At 41.3% G+C, this 27,124-nt stretch overlaps 1 protein-coding gene across 1 annotated transcript; it reads left to right on the forward strand.

Annotated features, from left to right (window-relative positions):
• Nucleotides 1-324: 324 nt before the first annotated feature.
• CDH17 (cadherin 17) lies at nt 325-27,124 on the forward strand. Its single transcript, XM_010166758.1, has 17 exons — nt 325-369; nt 3,113-3,211; nt 3,868-4,005; nt 5,549-5,687; nt 6,925-7,083; nt 7,732-7,931; nt 9,705-9,836; nt 10,704-10,854; nt 11,586-11,801; nt 14,187-14,263; nt 16,082-16,273; nt 17,499-17,743; nt 19,439-19,569; nt 20,763-20,996; nt 22,936-23,052; nt 23,153-23,269; nt 27,015-27,124. The coding sequence occupies exons 1-17, from the start codon at nt 325-327 to the stop codon at nt 27,122-27,124; spliced, it is 2,502 nt and encodes an 833-aa protein (XP_010165060.1).

Raw genomic sequence — 27,124 nt, forward strand, 5'->3', positions numbered from 1 at the left:
TGAGGTTGCATGGCTTGAAGTTTTGTACCAGTTTCAAACCCTGACAGCTGTTTGAGGCTCTCACAGAATGTGGCACCTCCTGCACCACTGGGGACAGAACTGATGGGCATGACCTTCCTGGCCAGACCAGCGACGCCAGCGATCTCACCTCCCATGGCAGAGCCACACCTAGTCCTTCAGAGCTCGCTCCTCAGCTGCTCTCTCCCTACTGCTTCAGGAAAGCTTAGCTGTAGCCTTTATTTGCATATAGATTGGGCCAGATCTATGGGCTTAAAGTGACTATCACCTCTTCTTTGCAGGAGCTAAAGCAAAGCATATTCCATTATGCTTAAGCTGTGTGGACTTCCATTTCTGCTCATCATTCACTCGGTGAGTTACAGCTTTTCCTTTGTTTATCTGGGAGCAAATGGCAAAGGTTGCTGGCGAGCCTGTGAGCTCTCACCTGCAGGGCGTCCTGGTCTGGGGGTCAGGCTGGCAACTCAGAGGTTGGGAGTGTGGCCCCAACACGTCTGTGACCCCAAGGCCAAACGTAAAGGAGACATGTCAATCATTAGTAAAAAAAACTTAGACAAAGATAGAAGAAAACAATTTACCTATTTTGTTGCTTGTAATTCCTCCTTAGATATTACTTCTTCCAGTAAGTGGATTTCACTTTAGAAAAGATTTAAAAATATTGCAACTAATCACCAAACAGTGAAGACATCTGTATGACGTTCATATATATTATAGTCCATACAGGTGCTGACATAATAAATGTTTTCTAAGACATATAATGGTACATAGTTTAAATTATGTATATTAATTATTTATCCTCATTATTCCATCTTTATGAATCCCTTTTCAGAGGATTTCTGGAACTGAAATGTACTAATTATGCTATTTATGGAACTCATCTATTAAATTCAATAGATTTACTGATGTCTTTAAAGGCTGCAGTGGTGGCTTTTCCTTTACAATTGAAATTAACAGGAAAGATAAAAAATGAGTCAAATTCAAGTCTACAAAAACAGCTCCCCTGAATGCGGAGAACCTGGGAGTGGGGTTGATGTGCAGTAGTGAGTATCTTCTTTTTCCTTCCCATTTCAAGTGCCAACCCCCTCTGTAGCCGTTACAGCTGCCTTCAAAAGGCATACGGGCCAAGGCAAAAACCTTAGTTCTCCTTCAGGTCCCTGAGTAGTGATTCATGCTGTAGACATATGTTTGGAAATATTTATGGTCCACATAAAGTAATTTTAATCGACAGGAAGAGATATCTCTTGCTTGCTTCACAGTCTGCACTTTGAACCTCTTGGTTCTTACAGTGTCAGCCTTTGTTCCTCCATGACGAGGAACATGACCAAGCAAAGCCCCACCACAAAATGCCCCTGTGAAAAACCGCCAGGAGCCACATTGTGCCCACCAGTGTGACACGGGAAAAACCACAGCAGGTCAGATCCAGTGTCCTGCTACCTTGTTCTGGCATAGGCCAGTAGTCAGCATTTAATGAAAATAGTAAAGGGTGGCTGTAAATTGCTCTTTCCTGGTAAGCTTACCTATTAAGTGACTTTTTTGTATATTTTTCTACTGTCACTAGTGCTCACTAGCATCCCTCCCCTCCCTCTTTCCCAGTTCTCACAATATTCTAGTTTTCCTGTTTGCAAAAAGAGTCACAAACCCTTGTAGGCAAGGAGGGCAGCATCTCTGGCTATTATTAAGCAGAATCTGGTGTTATTCAAACACCACTTGTGACACACACACAGACCAGTGCTTTAGGGTAAACTGCTCTGAATTTAGCTATGTTTTTGTCATAGTCAGAATTAGGTTTTCCCTTGATAATACATAAGCTGTGCTTTTCTGTGAGAGGCTGAATAGCTGTTCCAGCAGCAATAGGACCGAATCCAGGGGAAAAGTCATGCAGCAGAGAATATGCACTCCTGGAGCCTGACTCCATGGGGTGATGGGCAGGGTGGCAGTGTCACTCTGAATCTATAACACAGAATAAAGTCATTTTTACACCAGAAGGAAAGGAGTTTTACCTATGCAGCCAAATGATGGAACGCTAATTCTGACAGGCAGCTCCTTAACTTTGGCTATTGGTGACAGGCTCCCCCTGGTAACAGGGAGAGAAGAGTAGACATTCAGGGGAGTTGGTCTTGCCTTTGGAGAAACAGGTGGATTATCTGACTCACACGCAGAATTGTCTTCTGTACAAAGGCTGCTCTAGGAGGCTCATTTTTGCTTCGCTTTATTTGTTTGAAAGCAAGAATACCTCTGAAACTTTAGGGCAGGAGTGTGTCTGTCCACAGATCTTTGGGCACTGGGTGGAGGGGGGCTGGTGATTGTAAAACTTATCTAAAACTCATTAAAAAACTGCCAGAAAAACACCTCGTGAAGGCATTGCCAGCTATTAAGAAAAAAACAGAGGCTGAGACAGATTTGCATGACATTTTTGCCATGAGGTAGAAGCCAAAGATCAGGACGACATGTTTGCTCAGGCTGTGGTTTGCACTCATGTACAACTGATGTGAAGGCACTCGGCCCAAGAGGCTTGGGGTATGGGACCTTGGGAGGTCTACCTTTTTCGCTTACAAAATGGTTTTATTTTACTGAGGAAATTACAAGGGATTTCTCTTGGGAAGGGATTTGGATTTACTGAGGAAATTACAAGGGCCTCCAACTCCTCCCCATCCCCAGGTGTGGCATAGGATCTCCTGAGACATTTGTGTCCACAGGACTATGCAGCTCCAGGATGGAATGTGGCTGGTCCTGCTGGGGACACAAGGGTGATCCAGAAACACTTTTATTAATTTCCTCTTGCTCTCAGTCTACCCTCAGCTCTTCATTGCTTCTATTTGCTCCTGAATGTAGATCAAAATCTCATTTAATTATGTAATGTTTAGAAAAGAGCAAGGCCCAAATGTTTGTTTTTAAATTAGTTAATAACACTGCTTTTAAAAATGGATGTGCACCAAAGAACCCAGAGATGTTCAGTGCAAACCAGCAAGAGTCTCCTCCGTTATACTACAGCAAAATAACTTGCAAGAGGCTCTGTGATGGGGAGCTGCTGTTTGTGCGTGGTGACAGCAGATATCCCTCAGCTGCCTTCCTCCATCCCTTTCTCTCTCTCACACAGGCTACGTGCCAGAGTTTGGGGGACCTGCATGTAAGTGGGCCTCTCAAGGACATGAATTTCTCTATTCCAGAAGGAGGGGGAGTGCGCTTCATTTACCAGGTAATTTAATGTCTCTTGGTATCTGCTCTGGTCAAAAACCCTGTAGTTTGCACACACTGACGTCATGGGCAGTGTTTTCATCTGTGCAGGTGGGAAGAGCAATCCCCCGAGAGGATCTGAAATTAACTTTGACTTCCTCTCTCTGGGAATTCAAGAGTCTACATGCAAAAAGCAACAGACAGCCCCTTCTCTCAAGCACATTTAAAGAGGATATCCTAAAACAGGGATTAATAAAATCAGCATTCCTAGAGATGGGTTTCCATGTAACTTGTGTCATCATTTTCCTTAAGCTCTGAGGTTTTCTTACCAAAGCCAGAACCACAGAAGGACAGATCCAGCTCCCAGGCAAATGGAGGATCTGTGTCATTTTTTTCCATTCCCGTGCTCAGACAAAGCTCTGTCCTAAGCAGACGTTTGCTTTGGAAAGAAACCACAGCTGGGATTTCCTGCAGCATTCAGGAAATAATATGAAAACTCCTCTGTTGAGGATCAGAAAAGAGCACATTTGTTTGAGGAGACTCATGGAATGCCATTCCCCCAGCCAAGCACACTGTTGGCAATAGATTTTAAAAGACACAAAAGCATGAAGTTACTTAGGTTATGCTGAAAATGATGAAAAAAGGATTATTTTTCCCTCTCATTTTTGCCCATTCTAGTTCACATCCGAGCCACCTGCTGTGAGTTTCAGAGCAACTGGTGAAAAAGATGGAATAATTGACATTGCACCGAGGACAGGCATCCTGTATCTCAATGGGTCTCTGGACTGGGAGACCAAAAAAGTGCACAGGCTACAGGTAAAAATTCAATGAAAAATAGGAAGGGAATGTTATTCATATTCACCTTTTTTTGGTAAACCTGAAATGAATGGAAAACTGTTGAAATTTCGAATTCTTTCTTTTGTCTATGTTTACAGACAGCTTTTCCATTTTTAATGTTGAGCTTTGATGAAAGACACGTGGTTTTATAGTTCTGAAAGACTTTGCACAGGAAAATCCTCCTTAGCACGGGCAGGTTACATTGAGAAAACAAAAATTACCTTGATGCCAACACCAGTCCTTTAATTCTCCTAATATGAGGAGGACACTTCAATGGAAGTGAAATCTGGCCCCATGAATGAGATTTTCTTGTTATCTCTGAAGACTTATAGGGTGAATTCCATGACTGGAATGGGAAAATAAACTATTGTAATGTACTTAGGAAAATTATAATCTAATTAGTGACAAATGGTGTGAGTAAAGGACATTTAGACACAGAGGCACTGATCTAACCTCTGTTAGATAACAGCAGAAAGCTGTTTGGCAGATGTCAGAAGCTATTAGAGGAAAGAGCATTGTGTGCTTGTCCTGCTATTATACTCTTTTCCTAAGGATCTCATTGTAAACATTGTTGGGATTGGGACAGTGGGTAGGCGATCTTTTGGTCTCAGTATAGACTTGGGGTCTTAATCTATGTCAAAAATAGTATTGTCTTTTTCTGAGGCACTAGCGACTGAGAAGGAGATGATTGTGAGAGGATCAACATCTGAACAGACTAAGTACATTATGATGTTTTAGCTAGCCTTAGCTATCTTTCTAAAGCCTAGCACTTCAGTTTTAATAGCTTCATTTTCTCAGCTCTAAAGTACCCTTGGATTGGAATCAGAGAGGACAGTTTTCTAGCCCCAGAAGTTATTAACCCTAAACACATGAATCCTTTACAGATGAGAAGAAGTGATGACAGAACTGGAAAATGATACATGGTTAGGCATATATAATCATGATTTGATCTATTATATGCAAACAAAATAAAGTCTGACAGACATAGTATATACTTGGTGCTTTAAAGTCAAAGGCGGCTGAAAAATAAGAAGTCAAATTGTTTGGAACAAAAATGTAACCAGAACTAAGAATTAAGTTTTCTTTCCAAACCCTTAGATCAGACTATTTTTCTGGTTGGTATTTACAATAGCACACTTGAGTCCACTATGTCATGTTGGGTTTTCTCCTTTTTCTTCAGAAAGTATCTATTTCTAGTTAAACAACAGCACAAAGTCTAAGCTGTAGAAAAATACAAGTATTCTGCTGAGACTGCAAGTGACAAATTGCCTTCTGAAAAGTGTAATCAGAGTCAGGAGTAGGTTATTTTGTTTAGTTGTCACTATATACTGTGGTGAATTATTGTCAGTGAGCTACCGTGGTAAATTTGTCCTTGTAGATGGAGGCACTCAGTGATGGTTCTCACCATACTTGTGTCACAGTAAGAATGACTTTGGCATTTGACATCTTGATGTTCATTTATGTCCTATAATTTACCTACATGAAAATATTTATTTGCTGTTCCTTCTTTTTCCAAATCAAGGTGGAAAGTCTGGATGAAAAGGGAAACATAGTGAAAGGTCCATACACTGTTACAATATATGTGGAGGATATCAATGACAACCCACCAGAATTTGATGAGCTAAAGTACACTGGAGTAGTGAGGCAAAACTCCCGTCCAGGTAATCATCATAATAATTAAATATTAGAGTTAATAGGAAGCTAGGTAGATTAGTTAAACAGGAAGATAAAGTGAGTTCTATACTACAACAAGCTGAAAAAAGATCAGTTTTCCTTCCCACAGTATTGTAAAAAATAAGGATACAAGCATATATAACATAATGAAAGGGCAAAGAGGTGACCACTGTGTAGTGTAAAGGGTTAAGTGTGATCAGAAATATTTCATAGTACTTGTTGCTTTTCAAGTATCACTTAACAGGCAAATATTGCAGCCCTCTGCAGTGCACTGAAGAAACCCTCTACACTAGATGGAGTTTAAAGTTTAAAGGTTGCCAAAGACTATACAGAAAGAGAATGCCAAGAATATCTAAGTCTTTGCACACCTGTGAAAGAAAATGCTAGTATAGATATGGGGTATGTGTTTGCTGTGATTGATGCTCCTCAGAACGTGGGCTGAACCTTAGTATTTAGAAGAGAATCTTAGGTTATTGATTGCAGTGATCCACTCCAGAAATCAGCAAAGTATCAAAGACCATTTCAAGACCCACAGCTTGGAAATGAAACAAAGAACTCAGCCAGCTGTTGTTACTGTGACTATGGACTCAAGAAGAAACTTTTGCTAAAGAATACATGTATAAAGCTCCTTGGGGTCAGAAAACCATTTTGCAATATTTTACTGTATTCTTCAACTGCATCCAAGTCAAAAAGATATTGAATGTTGAATTGTTTGATTCATGTTTGAATGTTGCATTGGTGATCAAAAGGCAAAAATTTGTTTATGTTACTATGCTTTTCCATATTTTTTTCCACTGTGTGGTTGTTCCTTTAATTATAACTGTGTCACAGCTGTAGGGCATTTTTCTCAAGCTGCTTTGGGTTGAAATGATTTGTATAAGGACTGCAAAGTTGCCTAAAGAGAGATACCAGTGAGCTACATTCAGCATAGAGGCACTCTTGAGTGGTAGATAGCTCTCCGAGTTACCTCTGTCACCTTCTTCATCAACTGATCTTCATATCTATTGTGATCCTACTAAGTAGAGTTGGTGGAGGGGGGAACTGGGGATTGGTACACAGGCAATGTAACCTCCATACACAAGCATGGCTTACCATGAGAGATGCATTATGAAACAATGGCAGCTCCCTGTTAGCTGCCTTCCTGGCTTGAGAGCTCAGCTCAAATGGACTATATGTTGAGGTTTCAGTGTCCTCTTACCACTGTTTCTTCTCCAATCTGAACAGGCAAGCCCTTCATGTACGTCCACGCCACTGACCGCGACGATCCTACAACTCCCCATGCACAGCTGACATACAGCATATTCCATCATTTTCCCAATCCTTATCCAGAAATGCTTTTCCAGATAGATAATGTAACTGGAGCAATCTCACCGAGTAAAATGGGTATGTAAAAAGATTATTGTTTGCCAAAAAGCAAGCATGAGTTCTTGGGTGTACCTAGGAACAGCTCTGATGTCAAATTCTGAATAAATATAGTCAGTGGGACATACTCCACTGAGGCCTTGGTTTTGGGGAAATTTGTGCCCCACCAAATCCAAGGGAAGTTAGCAGAAATGGAGATAGATGTCTAAAAGTACATTGAGAAGAGAGGGAGATCCTTTGGCCCTCAGGAGTAGGCTGAGTCATATTTTAGGATTAATCCTCTTCTTGAAATCTAGAAAACCAAAAGCAGTAATATGAAAAATGCAGAGAAAACTCAGTCAACCACATGATCCCAAAAAACCTGCAATGAATTAAAAGCCCCATCTCTTCTGCTGGGCTGAACAAGTGTCTGACTGGACTGAGGGCTGTCCAGTGATGAATCTGCACAACATGAGACCACAGCACAGAGTTCTTATACGATTACATCCACATGATGCTGTGCTGCATTGTTCAGAGAAGCCAGTGGAAACGGCTTGCTGAGATTTGGCACAGAGGCCCATCTAAGGAGTGAGCTAGGAGCAGGTGAAGAAGCATGGTGCATGTAGGAGGCAGATGAACCATCTACACAGCCTCTGCTTCATTTCACTTGGCTCTTTGCTTTGTCTCTAGGCTCTTATTACTTAGATCCTCAAAAACAGGACACCTTCACACTCGTCGTCACTGTGAAGGACATGGCAGGGATGACAACGAATGCTTTCACCAACAGTGCAGATGTGATCATCACTGTGAAGGAGAGCCTGTGGAAAGCTCCCCCCACTGTCCGCATCCAAGAAAACTCAACCCAGGTCCACCCTGTCAACATCAGCCAGGTAGGGCCCTTGGCTGTGATGCCTGCACCTCTCCTTTGTGCCACAGTGTCATTTTCTCCTAGCTAACTGTGAAGGTGTACCCACTGCAATCAGTTTCTTCAGGCTCTTCAGAAGGACTTTGGCACCTCTCAGCTATTTTTTATATTATATCCTTTGGAAAGAATCTTTTGTGCAGGTCTCATTAACTTATTGTTAGTATGAAAGTTAATGGTTTAAAGGTGACTGAGATACAGTCAATGCAAACATTAGAGTGACTGGACTTTGTCCTTCAGTTTTGAGAGGCTGTTGGCACTGCCTCTGCCTGAGAATATCCCATGGATAGAGGAAACATTTGGACAATTTTGCTACAGTGTAATGACTGAAAGAAAAAGGATGTTTTACAGGACTATTTGACACAATATGAAAGATAAAGCACAATATGAAAGATAACATGAAAGACACCCCAAGGGATCTCCCAGACAGACATGTGGCAGTTGGGCGCCTCTGCAGAGGTGCCACTCTTGTCTCCCAATGGGTTTCTTCAAGCACTTCCAGCCTTGCTCTAACACCACGAGCCCTCCAGGCTTTGGGCAAAACAAGAGCTAACCTGTTGAAGGTTATTTTGAGGTTAGTTTATTCCATCCCAGAAGAGCCTGGTAGGGGACCAGCTCCACTGCAACCCTGCTGTGGGCATTCCCCCACACTCAGGGACAACTGCTCTGACAAGTTTTGTGTGATGTAGCACACCTGAGCACCAAAAGTATCAAAACTATCTAGGAAGGACTGAAATACCCTCCTTCAGCATCCTACATTCCCACAGTATTCTTCTTTTCACAGTACAAATGCAAAATATTTTGCTGATAGCTGCAGACCAATAGCAACATATATATATATATCAGTAAATATTAACTAACAGGCCAGCAGCCTTTCAGAAATGTTTGACTTTGAAAAATGCCTTGGCACTGATATCCCCAATGCCGTCATCCCTTGGACATGGCAGGATTCCTCAGATCTTGTTTGCAAGAGTAACTGACTCTGTGCTGTTCCCACTGGCCTCAGTGACAGCCTCAGAAAGTCCAGAGTGAAAACTGGTGGAAGAAAAACTAAGAAGCAACAGTGCTCCAGTTCTGGGGTCGCCTGTGTATAAATTTCACATGGCAGCCAATGACATGTTGAATCTGCCTAGGGGAAAATGAAATGCATTTGCTGCTATGTAGTATAAAATATAAACAGTAACATTGACTCCTTCATTAGTCTGTCAGTCTGTTTACTGCATTTCATTTTAAATCTGAAGCGTCCCACTAAATATCCTTCACCACAGACTTTGATGCATGCAGCGACCGTGCACATGCATACGTGCAGATAGGTGGTGGGTATTTGTTCTGTTGTTCCACATTTCTGAATTAGAGGAACCAAAACAACAGACAGGAATAGACACTGTAAGGACATGGAATAAATTAGTGTCAAGACATTCAAATACATATAATGCTTTCTTCTCATCTATCATAATTTAGCTCCACATCCCAAACTCTTCCATGAAAAGAGAAGCATCATAGCCAATCTAAACAGCTGGACAAACTGAGGTAAAATGGCTTTACAAAAATTCAGAGAGCAGAGGTGGATTATCAGTCTGGGTTTCTGCAGCTTGTCCCAAGAGCCTGCCAAACTGCTAATTTTCTGGTTTATGAAGCCAAGAGGAATGCAGACTTTTCTGTTTGTGGCCCAGAAACGATCCCTGTTAAATCTCAGTCTACACTTCTGACTTCCTATCCTGACTTATTTTTGTATTTTTAGGTGCACTCAAATGAGCCAGATGTAATTTATGACATTTTTGAAAAAGAAAAGCTGCCCAGGCTCCCATTTTCCATTGATCAGGACGGGGTTATTTATGTGACCGAACCATTGGACAGGGAAGAAAAGGATAGTGTAAGTAAACACATAAAACCTCACTGATGGGAGAGACCATTGCAAGAAGCTGATTATTGGTGTGGGAGTAAATATGGGAAAGCTCAATAGAAAGGACGCAGAGGGGGGAAAAAGAAATAAAAGATTTGTTTCTTGTAATTCCTCTTTGGGAATGACATAATAGATATGAAAGCACGTTCATCTACTACAGTGTAAACAGCCTTCAGTTTGGTACCCTACAACATTTCTCCACGGATCTGTCAGTAGCAATCACTGCCCACGGCATATGTGTAATGAACAACATGGACCAACCACGGCAGGATTGTAGGTGCAAGAGCAAGAGGTAGGCAGTGGCATTTGTGGAAGACAGGAGATGTGGATGTTTCAGATCTACTCCAGATCCCAGGGGCCTCAGGGATCTCTCCACAGCAGAAGCAGAATTTAACTTGCAGTTGAAAGTGTAAAGTTACCTTGAAGTTCCCCATCTGGGGGTGTTTTAGACAGAAAACCCTCATTTTCCTTTTGTTCTTGGAGGAAATTTGGGCACAGAACAGGCCAGAGACAGGATACGCTGGAGGAATCCTGTCTCTGTACATGACAGATGAATTTGCAAAGTGACAAAAATGAGATATTCCTGTTTTTCTTGCCTTATTGTGAGAGCAAGTTCACAGGACAGTGAAGTATTCAGGATTTTTACATTCTTTTGAGAACTTAGACCTCATGTGCAAAGGTGTGATGGAAGAGTTCTGAATTAAAGAGTGAAAATACTGAATAAACATATGAGGGAATATTTCATTTGCATGGAACTCTCCCATAGTTACACATTTAAATGCAACATATTGTTGCAGCGGACATTCAACACATCTAATCTTAATATTCTTATTGCAGTATACTTTCTTTGTGGTCACAAAAGATAATGTGGGAGAACTGGTGGACAAGCCTCTGCAAATTCATGTTATTGTGGAAGACATCAATGACAATCCCCCTGTGTGCCAGCAGGCCGTTACTGTAGTTGAAGTTCAAGAAAATGAAGGTGGAGGTAAGAAAACAGCTCCTACTCATTTATACACATCATTCTAGTCCTGTTATCTTTTCCAATTGGGTGAAAATAAAGCTAGAAATTCTGATCCCTAAGAGTAAAATGCGGCTCTCCTAGAGAAATATTTTCCTGTGCAAATATCTCTTGTTGTTTTCACTTCAATAACTCATTTGTAAAGGATTTCAATAACCTGTGAAGGACAGACCCAAGACCCCTGCTTAAAAAATGCTATTTCATTTAAAATTTAAAATTGTATTTTCCCACAACCAGTTTTGGACAACTGCTTAGAAAGTATAAATAAAAACACCCCTTTTATTACTAATGCAAGAAATACTACCCTAAAAGTAGCATAAGCCCATTTTCTCTCATCCAGATGCTCTTTCAGCATAATGCCTTTGACTTCAATAGACCATTACCAAAATCTGTCCCTAAGTCTTCCAATCAGTTATTTGGCTTCAAAGCAGATGTGTCTGTTGTTACAGTGTTTTCTTTTCATCTAAACACATAGCCCAGTCTTTTTGGACTGTCTCAAGCCCAAACTGCTGGTTGGGATGCTAAAGGAAAAACTCCCAGAAGTTAAATTATTGTGCCCATTGCAGTGTTTTCCACACAGTTGTATTTTTATTGCCCATCTACTCTTTGCATTGGTATCATTGTTGTTAGTGTGTACCTCTGCGGAGGAACAGGACCACTGCATTATCTGAATGACTCTACTCTCTCCTCTGCCACAGGAAGTAATATTGGCACCGTGTTTGCTACAGACATGGATGAGAAGGACACCCTTAACTCTCGTCTGCAGTTCAAAATCCAAAGTCAGGTTCCTGCTGTTCCTGAAAGTAATCTGTTCTTTATTCAGCAAGACACTGGGATTTTGCAGTTAACAAGCCGCTCATTAAATAAGCGCATTGCATCCAACTATTCCTTGAAGGTGCTGGTGACAGATGCAGGTATGTAACACCTCTTGTTATACATCTGAAAAATTTTATTCACACTGGCATCCCCCATGCTCAGTGTCCAAGGTATGGGAGGAGACCTGGAGGATTTGCTGGACAGGCAGCAGCAATGAGAGCTGCCTTGCTCTGGCATGGTGCTGCCTTGTTCTTGAGATGCAGGGAAGTTACTCATGATTCATAATGCAAGTATGTAAGGAAATCAGCTCTAGGGCAGAGCATGGATAAATTGGGAAGCTCATTAACAAGTACTCCAGTAAGAGATTTCCTTCCACAGGGAAAAAAATGAAGAGATCACGATTGTGGTTTTCCCCTAAAATCTTTCAAAGAGACCCACTGAAAAAAATCAAGAAATTAAACACAGCTGCTCAGAGAGTCCAGATAATGTATTTTAAAAGATTAAGAGCTGAAATTAATCTTCAAAAAGAATCTTGTCCATTTTGTAAGTTCCCAAGAGTCCTTTATGGTTCACTGAATGGAAAGGAAATCAAACTCCATACTAAACCTTAAAGCTTTGTGCTGGAGTCCTTATCATCAGGCAAAACTTGTGGACAAACTGGCACATAAAGAAATAGCATCATTTAAGCAGATGATATGAAAACCTTGCGCAGGGAGAAGCTGGTGATTTGGATGCTTATTTGAATTCCATCCAAACAGTTTTGTTTAGAATATTCCTTAACTTTCAGCTCATGAAGCACATTTGTAAACCACTAAAATCCAGCTACATACAAACAACACATGACCAGACAGAGTATGCTTATAAAACCATGAACTCCCATTACTATGGGTGCTTCTGCTCAGGTAGTGTTTAGATTTATGTAGATCTGAAGTTTAAGTCTGGCTGTAACAAAAGTGAGAGTGCTGCCTGATGGCCCACCTGGCTGTACGCTGGACATTTTGTCCAGGAGGATACTGTGAGAGACAGTATTGAAGGTTTTACTGAAATCCAAAAAGATCACATCAACTGGCTTCCCTTGGTCAACTAGGTGGGTAACCTTATCATAGAAAGTAATTTGATTTGTCAAGCAGGACTTTCCTTTCACGAACCCATGTTGGCTGGAACCAATGACTACATTGTCTTCCAGGTATTTTTCGGTAACTCCCAGAATAATCTTCTCTATAATTTTGCCAGGCACAGAAGTGCGACTTACTGGCCTGTAGCTGCTGGGGTCTTCCCCATTACTCTTCTTGAAGATTGGGACAACATTTGCCAGCTTTCAGTTGACTGGGACCTATCCAGATTCCCAAGAACACTGAAAGATCATTGAGAGTGATCTCTCTATGACATCTGCCAGCTCTTTAAGTACCCTTGGATGGATCCCATCAGACCCCATTGACTTAAAGGGATCCAGCTGGAGCAGCAAATCCTGCACAAGTTTGGGGCTGGTAGGGAGTTTATCATTCTCACAGTCATGGTTCTCTAGCCCTGGGAGCTGGAGGTTCCTGAGCACATCGTTGATGTTGAAGACCGAGGAGAACAAGGCATTGAATGTCTCTGCTTTGTCTGTGTCCCTGTTTGTGAGGTGACCGTGCTCATCAAATAACGGGCCAATGTTATTTCTGGTCTGCCTTTTGCTATTAACATATTTTAAAAAGCCCTTTTTATTGTCTTTCACAGTACTACCCAGCTTGAACTCTAACTGAGCTCTGGCTACATGGATTTCCTCCCTGCAGTGGCAAATCTGTAGTCCTCCCATATTGCCTGACCTTACTTCCACTGGCCATACACTGTCTTTTTTTGCCTAGTTCCAGAACAAGATCCCTGCTCAGCCAAGGTGGTCTTCTGCCTCACCTGCTTGACTTCTGGCATTTTGGGATTGCCTGCTCCTGTACTCTTAGGAGGTGGTACTTAAAATGACTATCACTGATGGAACCGAGTATGTTCAAAAGTTTTTTTCCCAGAGGACCTTACTAAGTAGTTCCCTGAGCAATCTGAAGTCCACTCTCCTCATAGCCAGAGTTGAGGTCTCGCTGGTAGTTTTCCTTCTGTTAACATAGATTTTAAACTTGACTTTTTCATGGTCTCTGTGGCCAAGGCAACCACCAATTGCCACTTCACCCACAAGACCCTCTCTGTTGGTAAGCAATAAGTTGACGAAGGCATAGGAGATGGTAAAGGGATACAGTTTTAGAAAGTGAGGGAAACAAAATGAAACAGGATGGGACAATGCTGAAGAAATTGGAAAGGTAAGTAGTAAGCCAGAGAGTGAAGTTGCCACTGAGTAAGAGCTATTGGAGATCAAGTGCTTCTTACCACAGCAGGACTTTGCTTGGACTGGGCAATGTGGCAGAGGTCACTTTTACTCACAGTGAACCCTTTTGGAGGAAAGTTATTTTTGTCAGAATTGTTGCTGTGACATTGTTTGTTCTCTTTCCATGCAGTATTCCAAACAATCTGTGATGTGCAAATACATGTCATTGACATCAATGATCGCATTCCCATCTTTGAAAAATCAGATGTGAGTATTTTTGACACCTTTTTTGATGTCCCGATAACTTTGGACAAATGTTTGACCATACATTCAATGTCTATAGAATGTCAATGTGGAACTAACCCTTTACAGAACAAGTAGCACAGCAATCCACTAGTGAAAATAAAAGCAAGGTATTGCTGCAAAGTCTGCATATAACCACTGTCTAGATAGTGAACAGTCGGACTGACTTATAGCCAATTCTGAAATATAAGGTAATTTACTCAGTGGAAAACTATGCGTACAGAAGAAATGATTCTATTAAAGCATTTTATTCCAGAAATGTAAGTTCTGGAGGGAAAGGGGAAAGAAAAGGCTTTAAAATTAACTAGAATAGCTAAATGGAAAAAAAGCTAACATTTCCCAAGTTCTCTTCTAAACACCATATTAATGTCCACATAATAGCCAGAAGATTAATGGAAATCAAAGGCTCTCTTTGCTGTAACCAGAAACAGCGGTCCAGTGATCCATGCTCAAATGCATACCTGCTGGCCTTTGGTTCCAGAACAGGTGTCAGGCTCTTGCCTTTTCCTCTGGTGGAGGTACTGACATCTGGCAGAGAGACCTGCAGACCTCCCATGATTTCTGCCTGCTGGCCCAAGCCTCTCTGCAAATACTGGAGTGGCTGGAGTGTCTACATTTAGGTGTCTGAGCTCCCACCATACTTGTAGGCAATGTAGGCAGTGGGTTCAGGAGAGCTGTCTGGCCCATCAAGTGTAGGTATCTTCCTGGGGAAGCTGTGTTGGTTTTTGAGCTTTGCTCAGCTCTCTGTTGATGATAACAGGAGCTTCGACACATGCAGACTAAGTGCCTGCAGGCATGTGGGCTGTTGACTTTCTCATCTCAACATCTGAAGGGGGCCTACAAGAAAGCTGGGGAGGGACTTTTCATAAGGGCAACTAATGACAAGACAAGGGGAAATGGGTTTAAACTGAAACAGGGGAGGTTTAGATTAGATATTAGGAAGAAGTTCTTCACTGTAAGGGTGGTCAGACACTGGAACAAGTTGCCCAAGGAAGTTGTGGATGCCCCCTCCCTGGAAGTGTTTAAGGCCAGGCTGGATGAGGCTTTGAGCAACCTGGTCTAGTGGAAGGTGTCCCTGCTGATGGCAGGGGGATTGGAACTAGATGATCTTTAAGGTCCCTTCCAATCCAAACCATTCTATGATTCTATGATTCTATGATCTCAGTAGATTGTCTCGTCTCAAGATGAGGCTGCTGGGTCAGGGCACACATCAAACAGAGTAAACGGAACTGGGCTGCTAATGTGGCAACAGGCTATGGTGCATGGATCAATTAAATATTTAACAGTCAGTGCCCAGGGTGCTCACTGGGTACAGAGGGGCAGTACTGTCCCTGTTGCTGTAAGCATTGCATGAACGTGCAGTAGTTTCAACAGAGGAGGTAAAGGTCTAGGACTGTTGCTATACTAGTAGCTTACCCACTGACAGAGATCCCACCACCTTTGATAAAAGTATGGCTAAAAAGGGAGACATAGCAACTTCACAGAGGCTCTAGTGCCCATTTGCAGCTCTGGGTTTCCCTGGGCAGCGAGGTAGCTGTGATAGTAGCTGAGGACAGTAGCTCACCTGTGCTGCTGCAAGGCACTTCACTAATGCTTTTGTACATCTCTCTGACCTGGTTACGTCTCTGCTCTGAAGTGCACCCACTGCTTCCCTCCCTCACATGGTTGCTGTGGGTTAAAAATACATCCATGCTTTTGGGTCATGAGATTGATGTAGCTCTCAAGTTTTTATCCGCAGGTGGTGCTCAGTGTGTCATGTTTCAACAACCTTTCTCTCCTCAGTATGACAATGTGACTGTTGCAGAAAATGTCCCGGTAGGAACAGTGATATTAGAAATTCAAGCTACTGATGGAGATGAGCCTGCCACAGGGAGCTCCTACATCATTTACCAAGTGAAGGAAGGAGATCCAAACAACACGTTCATCATAGAAACAGATTCTGAAACAAACCGAGGGTTCGTCAAGATTAACAAGGTGAATAGATGGGTTTATTCTCCTTTATATTCTCCCTTGTGACATGTATTTGTCACAAACAGCAACTGCCCTGGTGATGATTTGTGGGGAAGGGGGGGGTTGGTTGGTAGTGGGGTGAGTATACCCTAAGCATGGTGCAGACTGCAGAAGGCCCCACTCTTGAGCTCAAGTGCAGTGCTCAGACACGTATAACCTCCTGTCTTTGCTGTCCCCTACCCACCAACCACAGCTCCTTCTGCTGTCTTTGCTGCTGCCCCCTTCTCTAGAACAGCAGGCTCTGGCTGATGAAGTAGGTCTTTATGTGCCATAAACAAAACAAAACAAAAGGTATTATTTGAGTGATTTTGCAGCAGTGTTTCAGGAAAAGAGAAAGACAGCTCAATGCTTCCATGGGCTGTGGTCATGGTGGTGGACTGTCACGAGATAGATCCTCCCTGATGGTGCTCTGAGACATTGGTGGCTTTTGCAGTGAGAAGTGGAAGTGAGACCAGCACGTCTTAATGTCAGGATGGAGAGGCAGTTCATTCCTGATGAGATAAACATTAACCGTGACAAAGCCAAGGTCAGCGTGTGCTGTGGTGGATAATACATCCCATGTGTTGAATGCTGGAGACGGGAATATAAGGGACACTTTTTGCTGCAACCATGAATTTCAATAGCAAAAGTGCTCACCCTTTGACATTAGCTTTCTCAAAGGCACTTGAACTATGTCCAGAAAACCTATCATTCGTTTTCCAAGGGGTGACATATTGTTTGCATCCAGTTCAGCTGCTGCTGGCCAGGCCAAGGACAGGCAGAGGCAGCATTTGGTGGACCATCTTCAGGCCCAACCTCACCGTCATTTTTTCCCAAGGAGGCAAGTGTGAGAAACTCTGCGGGGTAACAACCCTCACATGACTTTTGTCACCCAGAGATCCCAAAGGCCTTCTTATGCAGAGCTATAAATACCATTGCTGTAAACAGGATATAGTTATTAAACTTAATCAGGCAGGTGGCAACATTATTAGGAAATGTAGTTGCTGAGGAGGCCTCCAAACAGACATATGGTTTCATTTAAATTTAATGTTCCCAGTGTCATTTTGTTCCTGACAGCTCTGCCTTATTTTGACTGTATCTGGGATGCAATCTCCTCCTTGAGAAGAGGTGGACTTTGTGGTTTCCCATGAGAGCTCCTCGTGGTAGTGGAGCCTTTGCTTAAAATGTAATTTTTTCCTAATTTATCCAGGCTCTTGATTATGAAAAAACTCCAGTGTACAACCTGGTGATCAACGCCACAAACCCTGAACCACTGGTGCCAGGCGTGCAGTACAACTCAAGCTCTCTTACCTTGTTTAAAGTTTTTGTAACAAATGTGGATGAGCCACCTGTTTTCCACAAGACAGTTTACAAAGGAGAAGTGTCTGAAGATGTTCCTGTCAATACCCTGGTCATGATGGTGGAAGCCTATGATCCTGAGGGGGATACTGTACGGTAAAAAAGAGTGACCATGATTTATTTCTTGAATTTAGGATGTAGAAAATTGTTCTAAAAGAGGTACAAGGAAAACATGCCCAATATTTGACATGCAGGAAAATATTTTTTTACAAAAGTCTCATCTCCCAGTAGAAGCTGGAGGTGTTGTGAGGTGGTGGCTGGTGACCCACCTGCAGCAGACGGCTAGGCACTGCTATTCTAACCAGCTTTCTGTCTGCACTGTGACAAGCAGCAGCCAGTGGGGCCCTTGAATCAGGAAACTAAAAGGGAAGAAGGCCAATATATGTCTCCACTACAGCACACAACCTTTAGTGAAGCTCAAGTCTATAATTGACAATGAATTAATTTTATTTTCCAACTGCCAAAGACAATATGCCTGCTTCCAATGTGGATGCAAACCTCTGTGCAAGACAACTCCTTTGCTTGTGAGTCAGATGTAAGACCTCAAACTGACTCATTTGGTGGCCCAGCATCATGTTGGATGGTCAACTCACCTTAAGTGTCTGTCAGTTTATGAATATATGCACAGTGCTGTGTTGCATGGTGTAAATGTACCTTACAGAGTAAAGTTGGAGAGAATTATTTGTGGCTCTTGCTGCATGATTCTCAGCTGGGATGCTGAACGGATGAACCCAAAACAAACAATCCTTGAAATGTAACTAAAATTCAGCAAAATGCCAAGTAGTTAATGGAGCTGCAGAATATAACTGTTAGGTCTCTTGTGGATTTTTATTCCCAGAGGTTTCTCATCTAGATTTCTACTTTCTCCTAACTTTTGGGAATTTAGCACGTTTGGCCTTCTGTCAAACTGGCTTGAAAGTGAGCCACATAGTCCACAAGCTCTGGGGGATGGTGACAGAGACAGATGACAGGAATTCGTATTTCCATAAATCACATTTCTGCTAAAAAATGGGTTAAAGTAGATAAAATAAAAAGTATAAAAAGTAAAAGATGTATAAGAGTGTGCTGTTTTTAGTGCAAGGGGTACTGAAAGAACAAAAGCGTTGAAAGAGAAGGTCAGGTCACATCTACTCAAGAAAATGCCTGTGCTTTAACTGGGTCATATGTTCATGGTTAAATTTGTATAAGTAAATACCCAGAGACCTTGAGTTTTCTGTAAACAATAATATAAAGGCAATTCTGTGGTAATATTTAAAGCACTCTCTGTTCCAAGGCTGTCCTTATGGTAATTACAGGCTGCTCCAGATGGGCAGCAGATGACCCCTATAGTCTACATGGGGGTCCTGGCCCCTTGTTTTTTGAAAAAAGGGTGCTTAGCTGCACTGCTCCCTCTGCCCTCCAGCCTTTGGGTGCCTCCATCAAAACCAAGGCATGGGAGATGTAATGGGGAGAGGAACATGGGTTTGGGATGCAGTGCACTTCTGGACCAAAAGCTCAGGAACACTCCACAGGTTTCCCAGTTAGGAGGAAGGTGGAATTGCAGTACACAGGCTGGAGGAGCAGTGGCATTCCCACAGTTCTGCTCTCACTCTTTATTCTCAATGATTTACCCTCCCTTCCTCTGTCTGCCTCTCCTGGTTGGCTGTTGTACTGGGACTCTTCCAAGAACCCTCTCTTCGAGTACAGTTGTAATCAAGCTGCTTGCCTAAAATCAATAAAGCATTATTTGCTTTGTCAGCATTTTTCTGATTTTGAATAGTATATGTAACTTTTTCTTATTTCTTTCCAAAGGTACTCCTTAGAAGGTGACATAAGGAAATGGCTGAGGATTGATTCAACCACTGGGCAGATATACACTGCTTCTATTCTGGATCGAGAACAGCAAGAAATATACACGGTTGATGTTGTTGCATCAGAGCTACGTAAGTGATGAAACAACTACATATACACACAGAGGAATGCCCTCCCCTTACTGCTTTATGAGACTTTACCATACTTTGCATGACTAAATCCATGAAAAGTACAGGAACATGTGATGTATCCTTAAAAGTATATATTTCTTAAGAATTTAACTCTCTTAAAAAGAATCTTGATGTTGTAGATAATGAGGATTAAAATAGCTTTCATGAAATCAGCTATCATATGTCATTGTATTTGCTTTAGCCACATGACATGCAGAGAAGGTTAGAATTTCTTAGTGTTTTCAGCATCAACATTTTCTGTCATTTTTTTCCTTTATATCTATAAAGATTTTAGTCTTTCTCATAGGCATGTTTAGGCTTCCTGAAAACATACCCGAAGAGTAACTTGCAATCTTGTTCAGAATTTCATTTTATTATAAATAAAAATAATACACTAGTTAGTCTGAAATATATTAGGGCTCCTAGTTCCAGACATTAGAATCTTTCAGATAGTCTGTCTGGGGATATTTCGTTACATGTTTTACATTGAATAGAGGTTAAAAACTCTGGTCTAAATCTGACTGAATGAGGTATAAATCTATATTTCCCTTATTAAACACAGATAAACAATAATGCTGTCTACTGTTTTGGGGGATATGAATAAAGATGCAGTTCCTGCATGTCAGGAGAAAGGAGTGCTTCCTCAAGCACTGAGATGAAGTGGGGTTGTTCCTGCAGGAACAGGCTGGAGAAATGACAGGACTCTGAAAGCTCTTCTTGGGCCCCCTGTCTTGGCCCCAAGACAGAATATTGACTTGCATTCCCTATATATATAGAAGACAGATGGAAAACTTAAGGAGTTTCATGCTTAAAAAAGTGCTCCAAAGAGCAGTGGTCAACTTGGATGTGACCACTTACCAGATATGATGGATGTGAGCACCTACTAGATATGATGGTCTGTCTGCTTCCTTTCACTTACTAGTGTTCTGTAGTTAGCAAAAGTTGGGACTAAAGAAACCATACTTTTAAAAAAGTGATGGCAGCTACCACGAGTCTCTCAGGACCTTCTGAGACCTGGCCTCTGCAACCTGCAGAGACAATACCATGTCCCACTGCCTGCCTGATGCTGTACTTGTACAATAGTTGCAAATGAATCAAACCAGCGTGGAAGTCAAATATGTGCATGTAACTTTGAATTCTGTTAAACTCGACAGATAATGCAAATCAGAAATCCAAAACAATCTTGATGCTACACTTACGTGATGTGAACGACAACCCTCCATGGTTAGCTATGGATTATCCTTTCTTTTGCCACCCTCTCAGTGGAGGAGAGAGAGCTTTAATTCAAGCTACTGATGCTGATAAACAGTGGTATTATTCAACATTTACTTTTTCTCTCATGGATGATATGAATACAAGAAATAACTGGAAAATCTCAAAAGTCAATGGTAAGTTAAAAAAGATATTCTTATAGTGACATGAGAATCTCTAAGTACTCTAGGAAATAGAAAGAAATTTTTAATTCCTTTTCATTCTTACTATTGCATACTCAGTATTCCGTGCAGAAAAAAAAAAAAAAAAAGATTGTTGAGAAATGATATTCATTTTGGCATGTATTTATTTGAATATCTAAGTCACTAGTAATTTTTTTCAAGAGATTACATCTAGCATGTTGCAAGGTAAAATTTCACTAGTACTTACGAGAGAAGAAACATGTAAGAATAAAATGTACTGAGTGCTTAAATGAATACAAATAATTTCTGCTAAAGAAACAGAGCAGTTCAAAACCTGTTTATTTTTGATATTTTATGTGCAGAGGGAAGTCAAGCCTTGCAAACCAATTGGAGTTCTTTGAAGGGATCAGTATGCACATGGATAAGTGCTTGGCTGATAGAACCTGTCTGGATTCCTAAAAGATGTTCAGTTAAATGTACTACTAGAGAAAGCTGGGTTGCCACAATGTGAAAGGGACAAGTTTTGAATGGATAAATAATAATTTAAAATTCAGGAGTTGGAGTAAATGGTCAGCTCTTGCACTGAAGGGAAGTCATGTGTAGATTTACAAAGGGGCTTTTGCTAATATCTGTGTAGGTCAATAAATATGGGTGTGCAAGGAGGAGGCAAAGTTCACTCGTTATACAAAGTTATTTGAGTAGGAACCAAGTGTGAAGAATAGCAGAACATCCTTGCAAGACTGAGTTGGTTGAACAATAAGATGGCAGATTCAAATAAAATCCAGACTCCCAAATTCACATTTGAATAATTTGATATTGAGCTGGCCATTATGAGTCAGGAGTGGGACTTGTAAGAAGTTCCATGAAAATGTGATATCAAATTATCAGTAGCGTTCAGAAAAGCAGATCAAATATTGGGAATTACCAGGAAAGAACCAGAGAAGAAATCAGAGATCATTATGCCCTTGTATAAATCCATGATTTGTTAAAACCTTGAACTCTGATCTCTCCATCTCCAAAAAGATGCAGTAGAACTGGAAACAGCTTCAGATAGGGCAACAAGGATAATCAGAGTTATGGAGTAACCTGATATAAAGAAGTGTATGGAAACAGCAAAGTAAGCTACTACTTTTTAGCTTGGAAGAGAGTAGGGAAAAAATACAACAGAGGTCTATAAAATCATGACTGCTATGGTCAGGGTGGTCAGAGGTTCACCATTTGCCCTCTCTTACAGTACACAAACCTAGGAGCCTCAAATGAAGCTTATGGAAGTTATTTCCAGTGCAGATAGAAGGAGGAGGTACTTGACTGTAGAACTTGTTGCCACAGGGTGTTGTGTATGTAGAAAGTTTCTACAAGTTCAAAGCAAGAAATTACATTCCACTCAAGAAGTCCCTGAGCTGAAAATGGTTGAAGGCTGTGAGAGCATTAGGAGAAAATAAAATACATGTTTGCTTTTTTATTGTAATCTCCACTTATTCTGAAGACAAAATACTGATCCTAATTGCTGTTATGGTTTTATTTTTCAAAGTTTTTAAGAGTCTTAGATGTGACAGTGTAAGTGTGCTAGAAGGATGTTCTGTCCTATTAAGTTATCTTCAGAACAATTTAAATTGGTTATAGCTTCTATGAGTATAGGAAAATATTCTTGGTTTAGGTGTGATGCTATCAGTGTAGCACTGCTCAAGATCAGATTTGGCTTGCTGTAGAAATTAGGAAGAAAATTCTCTGACCATACTATGTTGAAAGCCAGACCAGGCATTCAGATGGTCCCTTTTGACTTAATGTCTGCAAACCAATGGCGGAAGACTTGGGGAAACAGGAGCTACTGTCATGTGTAATGCAGCTTTAAAAGGAGCATTTGCAGCTGGTATGAAAGTTGAGATAAATTTCTTTCTTGTGCTGACATGAATGTTCCATTTCTTACTTTCAGCTACTCATGCTTACCTCTCTCCGAAACACACTAATTTTGAAGAGAAGGTGTATAATGTTCCAATAATAATTAATGACAACGGAAAACCACCTTTGGAAAGCAAAGTAAATCTCGAAGGTATACTATGCACAGAACTGTTCATTTCAAGACAACAGCTACATTTATGAATAACACTGGACTACTAAATTTATTAACCTCATGGCATTTCTTTCTGCAGTAAACTTCTGCAAGTGTTCAAGTGAAAAATCATGTTTTATTGAAGTACAGCGTGATCACTCCTGGCCCAGCACTGGCCAGGCAATTGGCACTCTTATTGGAGTCCTGCTTGTCATTGGTAGGTCACATTTTCTTGGTTGAAATGAAGCCAGTTCTCTGAGATATGATGGACTTTTCCCTGTCAGGGAAGGGATTGGAGCCTTGTCTTTGGCTTCCAGATTATAGTGAAAATAGTGAAGCATACAGGGATGTCAGGCTTACAATGTCTGTACCTATAGCTTACAGTTATGAATTTATTCACCTATTTCAGCTTTGTAGGTTTCCATTTTTCATATGGAGAATTGCTTTGAGCTGTGGGAAATTAAGTTATGTGAACAAAGTACAGTTATATTGTTAAGTGGTAGTAAAGAATATTATGTCCTTATAGGCATGAGCTGATGCAATTTCAAAAAGTAGCTTAAAACTTTTTCCAAACCAAGGCAAAATCTTTTTTACAGAATGGAATGGAATGGAATGGAATGGAATGGAATGGAATAGAATAGAATAGAATAGAATAGAATAGAATAGAATAGAATAGAATAGAATAGAATAGAATAGAATATTTCAGTTGGAAGAGATCTACAACTATCTAGTCCATCTACCTGACCATTTCAGGGCTGGCCAAAAGTTAAAGCATGTTGTTCAGGGCATTGTCCAAATACCTCTTGTACACTGACAGGCTCGGGGCATCGACCACCTCTCTAGAAAGCCTATTCCAGGGTTTGACCGTCCTCTCAGTAAAGAAATGCTTCCTAATGTCCAGTCTGAACCTCCCCTGGTGCAGCTTTGAACCATTTCCATGCATTCTGTCACTGGATCCCAAGGAGAAGAGATCAGCACCTCCCTCTCCACTTCCTCTCCTCAGGCAGCTGTAGAGAGCAATGACGTCACCCGTCAGCCTCCTTCTCTCCAAACTAGACAAACCCAAAGTCCTTAGCTGCTCCTCACAGGACATTCCTTATAGCCCTTCCACTAGCTTGTTGCCCTTCTTTGGATCCATTCAAAGATCTTCACATCCTTCTTAAATTGTGGGGCCCAGAGCTGCACACAGTGCTCAAGGTGGGGCTACAACAGGACAATCACCTCTTTTGACTGGCTGGTTGTGCTGTGTTTGGTGCCCCCTGAGATGCAGTTTGCCCTCTTGGCTGCCAGGGCACACTGCTGACTCGTATTGAGCCTGCTGTCAACCCCAGATCCCTTTCTGCAGGGCTGCTCTCCAGCCACTTCTCTCCCAATTTATACTTGTGCCCAGTGTTACTCTGTCCTCAGTGCAGAATCTGGCATTTGGTCTTGTTAAATTTAATCTCATTAATCATTGTCCAATCCTCCAATCTAACTAGATCCCTCTGCAAGGCCTTTTGTCCCTCAAGAGAGTCAATGGCACCTCCCAGTTTGGTATCATCAGCAAACTTGCTAATGGTGCATTCAACTCCTGGATGCAGATCATTGATAAATATACTGAACAGAACTGGCCCTAGAATTGAACCCTGAGGAACACAACTGGTGGCTGGTCACCAGCCAGATGCAGCCCCATTCACCACAACCCTTTGAGCTCTGCCCTTCAGCCAGTGCACTGTGAGCCCACTCATCCCAAAGCTGGACAATTTGTCCAGAAGCATGCTGTGAGGGACGGTATCAAAAATCATATTAAAATGCAGAAAAACTACATCCACCATCTCCACTTCATCCACTAGGCAGGATGAAGGTCATAGAAAGATGTCAAATTAGTTAAACAGGCCTTTCCCTTTGTGAACCCATGTTGACTGTGCCTGATGATTGCACTGTTTATTAAAAGCCTTTCAGTAGTCCCCAGTATGATCTTCTCCATAATTTTTCCAGGAGCTGTGGTTAGACTAACAGGTCTGTAGTTCCCTGGGTCTTCCCTCACGCCCTTTTTGGAGACTGGAATAACATTGTCTAGCTTCCAGTCAGCAAGGACCTCTCCAGACTCCCAAGACCTTTGGTAGATGTTCAAGAGGGGTACTGCTGTAACATCCTCTAGCTCCTTCAGTATTCTCTTTATTGATGTAAGTGCAAAAGTAGTGAGGATGACTGTTGATGGGATCCAGTCCCCTAAGAAGCAAAGAGCAAGAAGAATTCAGTGCTCAGTCCTGTGTGATTTTTGAATGTGATGGTCACAGAAGCCAGACTGGGAAACTGTGACTCAGCTGTAGAGAGGGGAGAGAATGTGAAAGACCCATGGAGAAAATCAAAGAAAAGGAATTAAATACGTTACAGACTTCATATTCAAAGGAGTCTGATTAAATTAGAGGATAAAAGGGAAAAAAACCCAAGAACTTATGTAAGTTACCATTACTTCAATTCTAAAAAAAAGAGAACAATCCCCAAGAACAAGTTCAGTACCTAAAAAGACAAAACCAAAGCTCTGTGTTGATTTTCTTTTGTAATACACAAATCCCAAAAGCCAGAGAAAATGCCAATGCATATGTGATGCATGTGTGTTTTTCTTTTGAAGATAAAAAGAGAAAAAAATATAATTAAAGAACTTAAAATGGAAAAAGCCATACTCAGACCATGTGATTGACAGAGAAACCCCTCAAACTGCATCTTTATCATCTCCGTTCAAGCTTCTCACATGATTTATTTCTGCCCAATGCCTTAGTCTGATCCCTCACTTAGTGTAGTGCCGTGTTTAAGTGAAAATGATGCTGGATAACTGACTAAAGACTACAAGAGAGCTGGGCAACTTCAGAGAGCACAGTAAAAGTTGCTACTGCTTTATGACTTTTAAAAAACACAATGCATATAGCTCATAAAAGATTTTTAAAAGAATTCCAGAAAGGAATATGTAGGTTTTTTCAATAATAAGTTTTTTTCACTGTAAAGACAAAATCAGCTCATAGCCTCTCAGGTGGAATTAACAGGGATCAGAGATGGGCAAGGAAAAAACAATGAGAAGTATGTAAAGGTTTTATGAAACCTTGTGAGTTTACAAACATTGAGTTTGGTCCTGAAGCTCAGAAAATATGACCATAAAAACAGTTGTCTCTTGGGGGCCTGTCTGATACCAGAATGAATTCCCACATAAGCTAAGTACTCTCTTCAGACCTCAGCACCTTTCATTCCAAGAGCAAGGATCCTCTGTAGTCTTACTTTCTTTAAAAGAAACACAGTGCATAGACACTGGAAAATAAAATATGACAAAACAAAAAATATACCCCAAACCCACAATTAATCCATTGTGATGGGAGAAACTCTTTCATTAAGACAAACTGTTTCTTTCCTGGAAGGTATTTCCCCCATTGAGAAGAGGGTGGGAGAATAAATATCATGTGGCAGATACCGGGCATGTTCCTTGATTAACTACTCAGATACCATAAATGTGAATGTAAAATAAGAGCAACTACAGAATAGATATTCAGAACAATGAATGGGGCAAGGGGAGTAGCTGGGCACTCCTATGGACTTTAGTAAAGGAACAGATGTTGAAAGTGATAGACAATCTAACACTGATAAAGAGGAAATAAATTTACATACAGTGTAACAAGCTTATTATGATTTCAAAAGATTAAACATTTATATGTACACACATAATATGCATATTTGATGTGTACATATACATGTACTTCCCTCTCCTTTGGGGGAAGTCTCGTGAGTCCTGAGGCATCTGATCCTGCCCACCAGTGCTTCAGGTCACTGAATACACTGTTGGTCCAGCACTGCATGTTCATTCCCCAAAGCCATTTGCTTCTGTTCAAGAGGTAAAGCAGTACGGGTATTACACTGTGGGTCTTGGATCCTTTGCTGAAATACCTTTTCAGAACATTTTTCTTCCCTATACTGATGAGTGCTCTGTTTTTCAGGTTTCATCATAGGGGGCGTGTTTTTTCATATGAAATACAAACAGAAAAATGAAAAGAAGAGCCATCAGAAAGATGTAAAGGATAAGTCTGAACTCAATAGACTGGCTTAA

The sequence above is a fragment of the Antrostomus carolinensis genome, unplaced genomic scaffold, assembly GCF_000700745.2.
Source record: "Antrostomus carolinensis isolate BGI_N321 unplaced genomic scaffold, ASM70074v2 scaffold13704, whole genome shotgun sequence".
Lineage (NCBI taxonomy): Eukaryota > Metazoa > Chordata > Aves > Caprimulgiformes > Caprimulgidae > Antrostomus > Antrostomus carolinensis.

Bases quoted from the DNA above. Each gene is read 5' to 3' on its own strand.
- CDH17 (XM_010166758.1), top strand. From the start codon at position 325: ATGCTTAAGCTGTGTGGACTTCCATTTCTGCTCATCATTCACTCG. The intron at 10,855-11,585 runs GTAAGAAAACAG...CCTCTGCCACAG, and splicing joins TCAAGAAAATGAAGGTGGAG to GAAGTAATATTGGCACCGTG. The intron at 23,270-27,014 runs GTAGGTCACATT...TCTGTTTTTCAG, and splicing joins TGGAGTCCTGCTTGTCATTG to GTTTCATCATAGGGGGCGTG.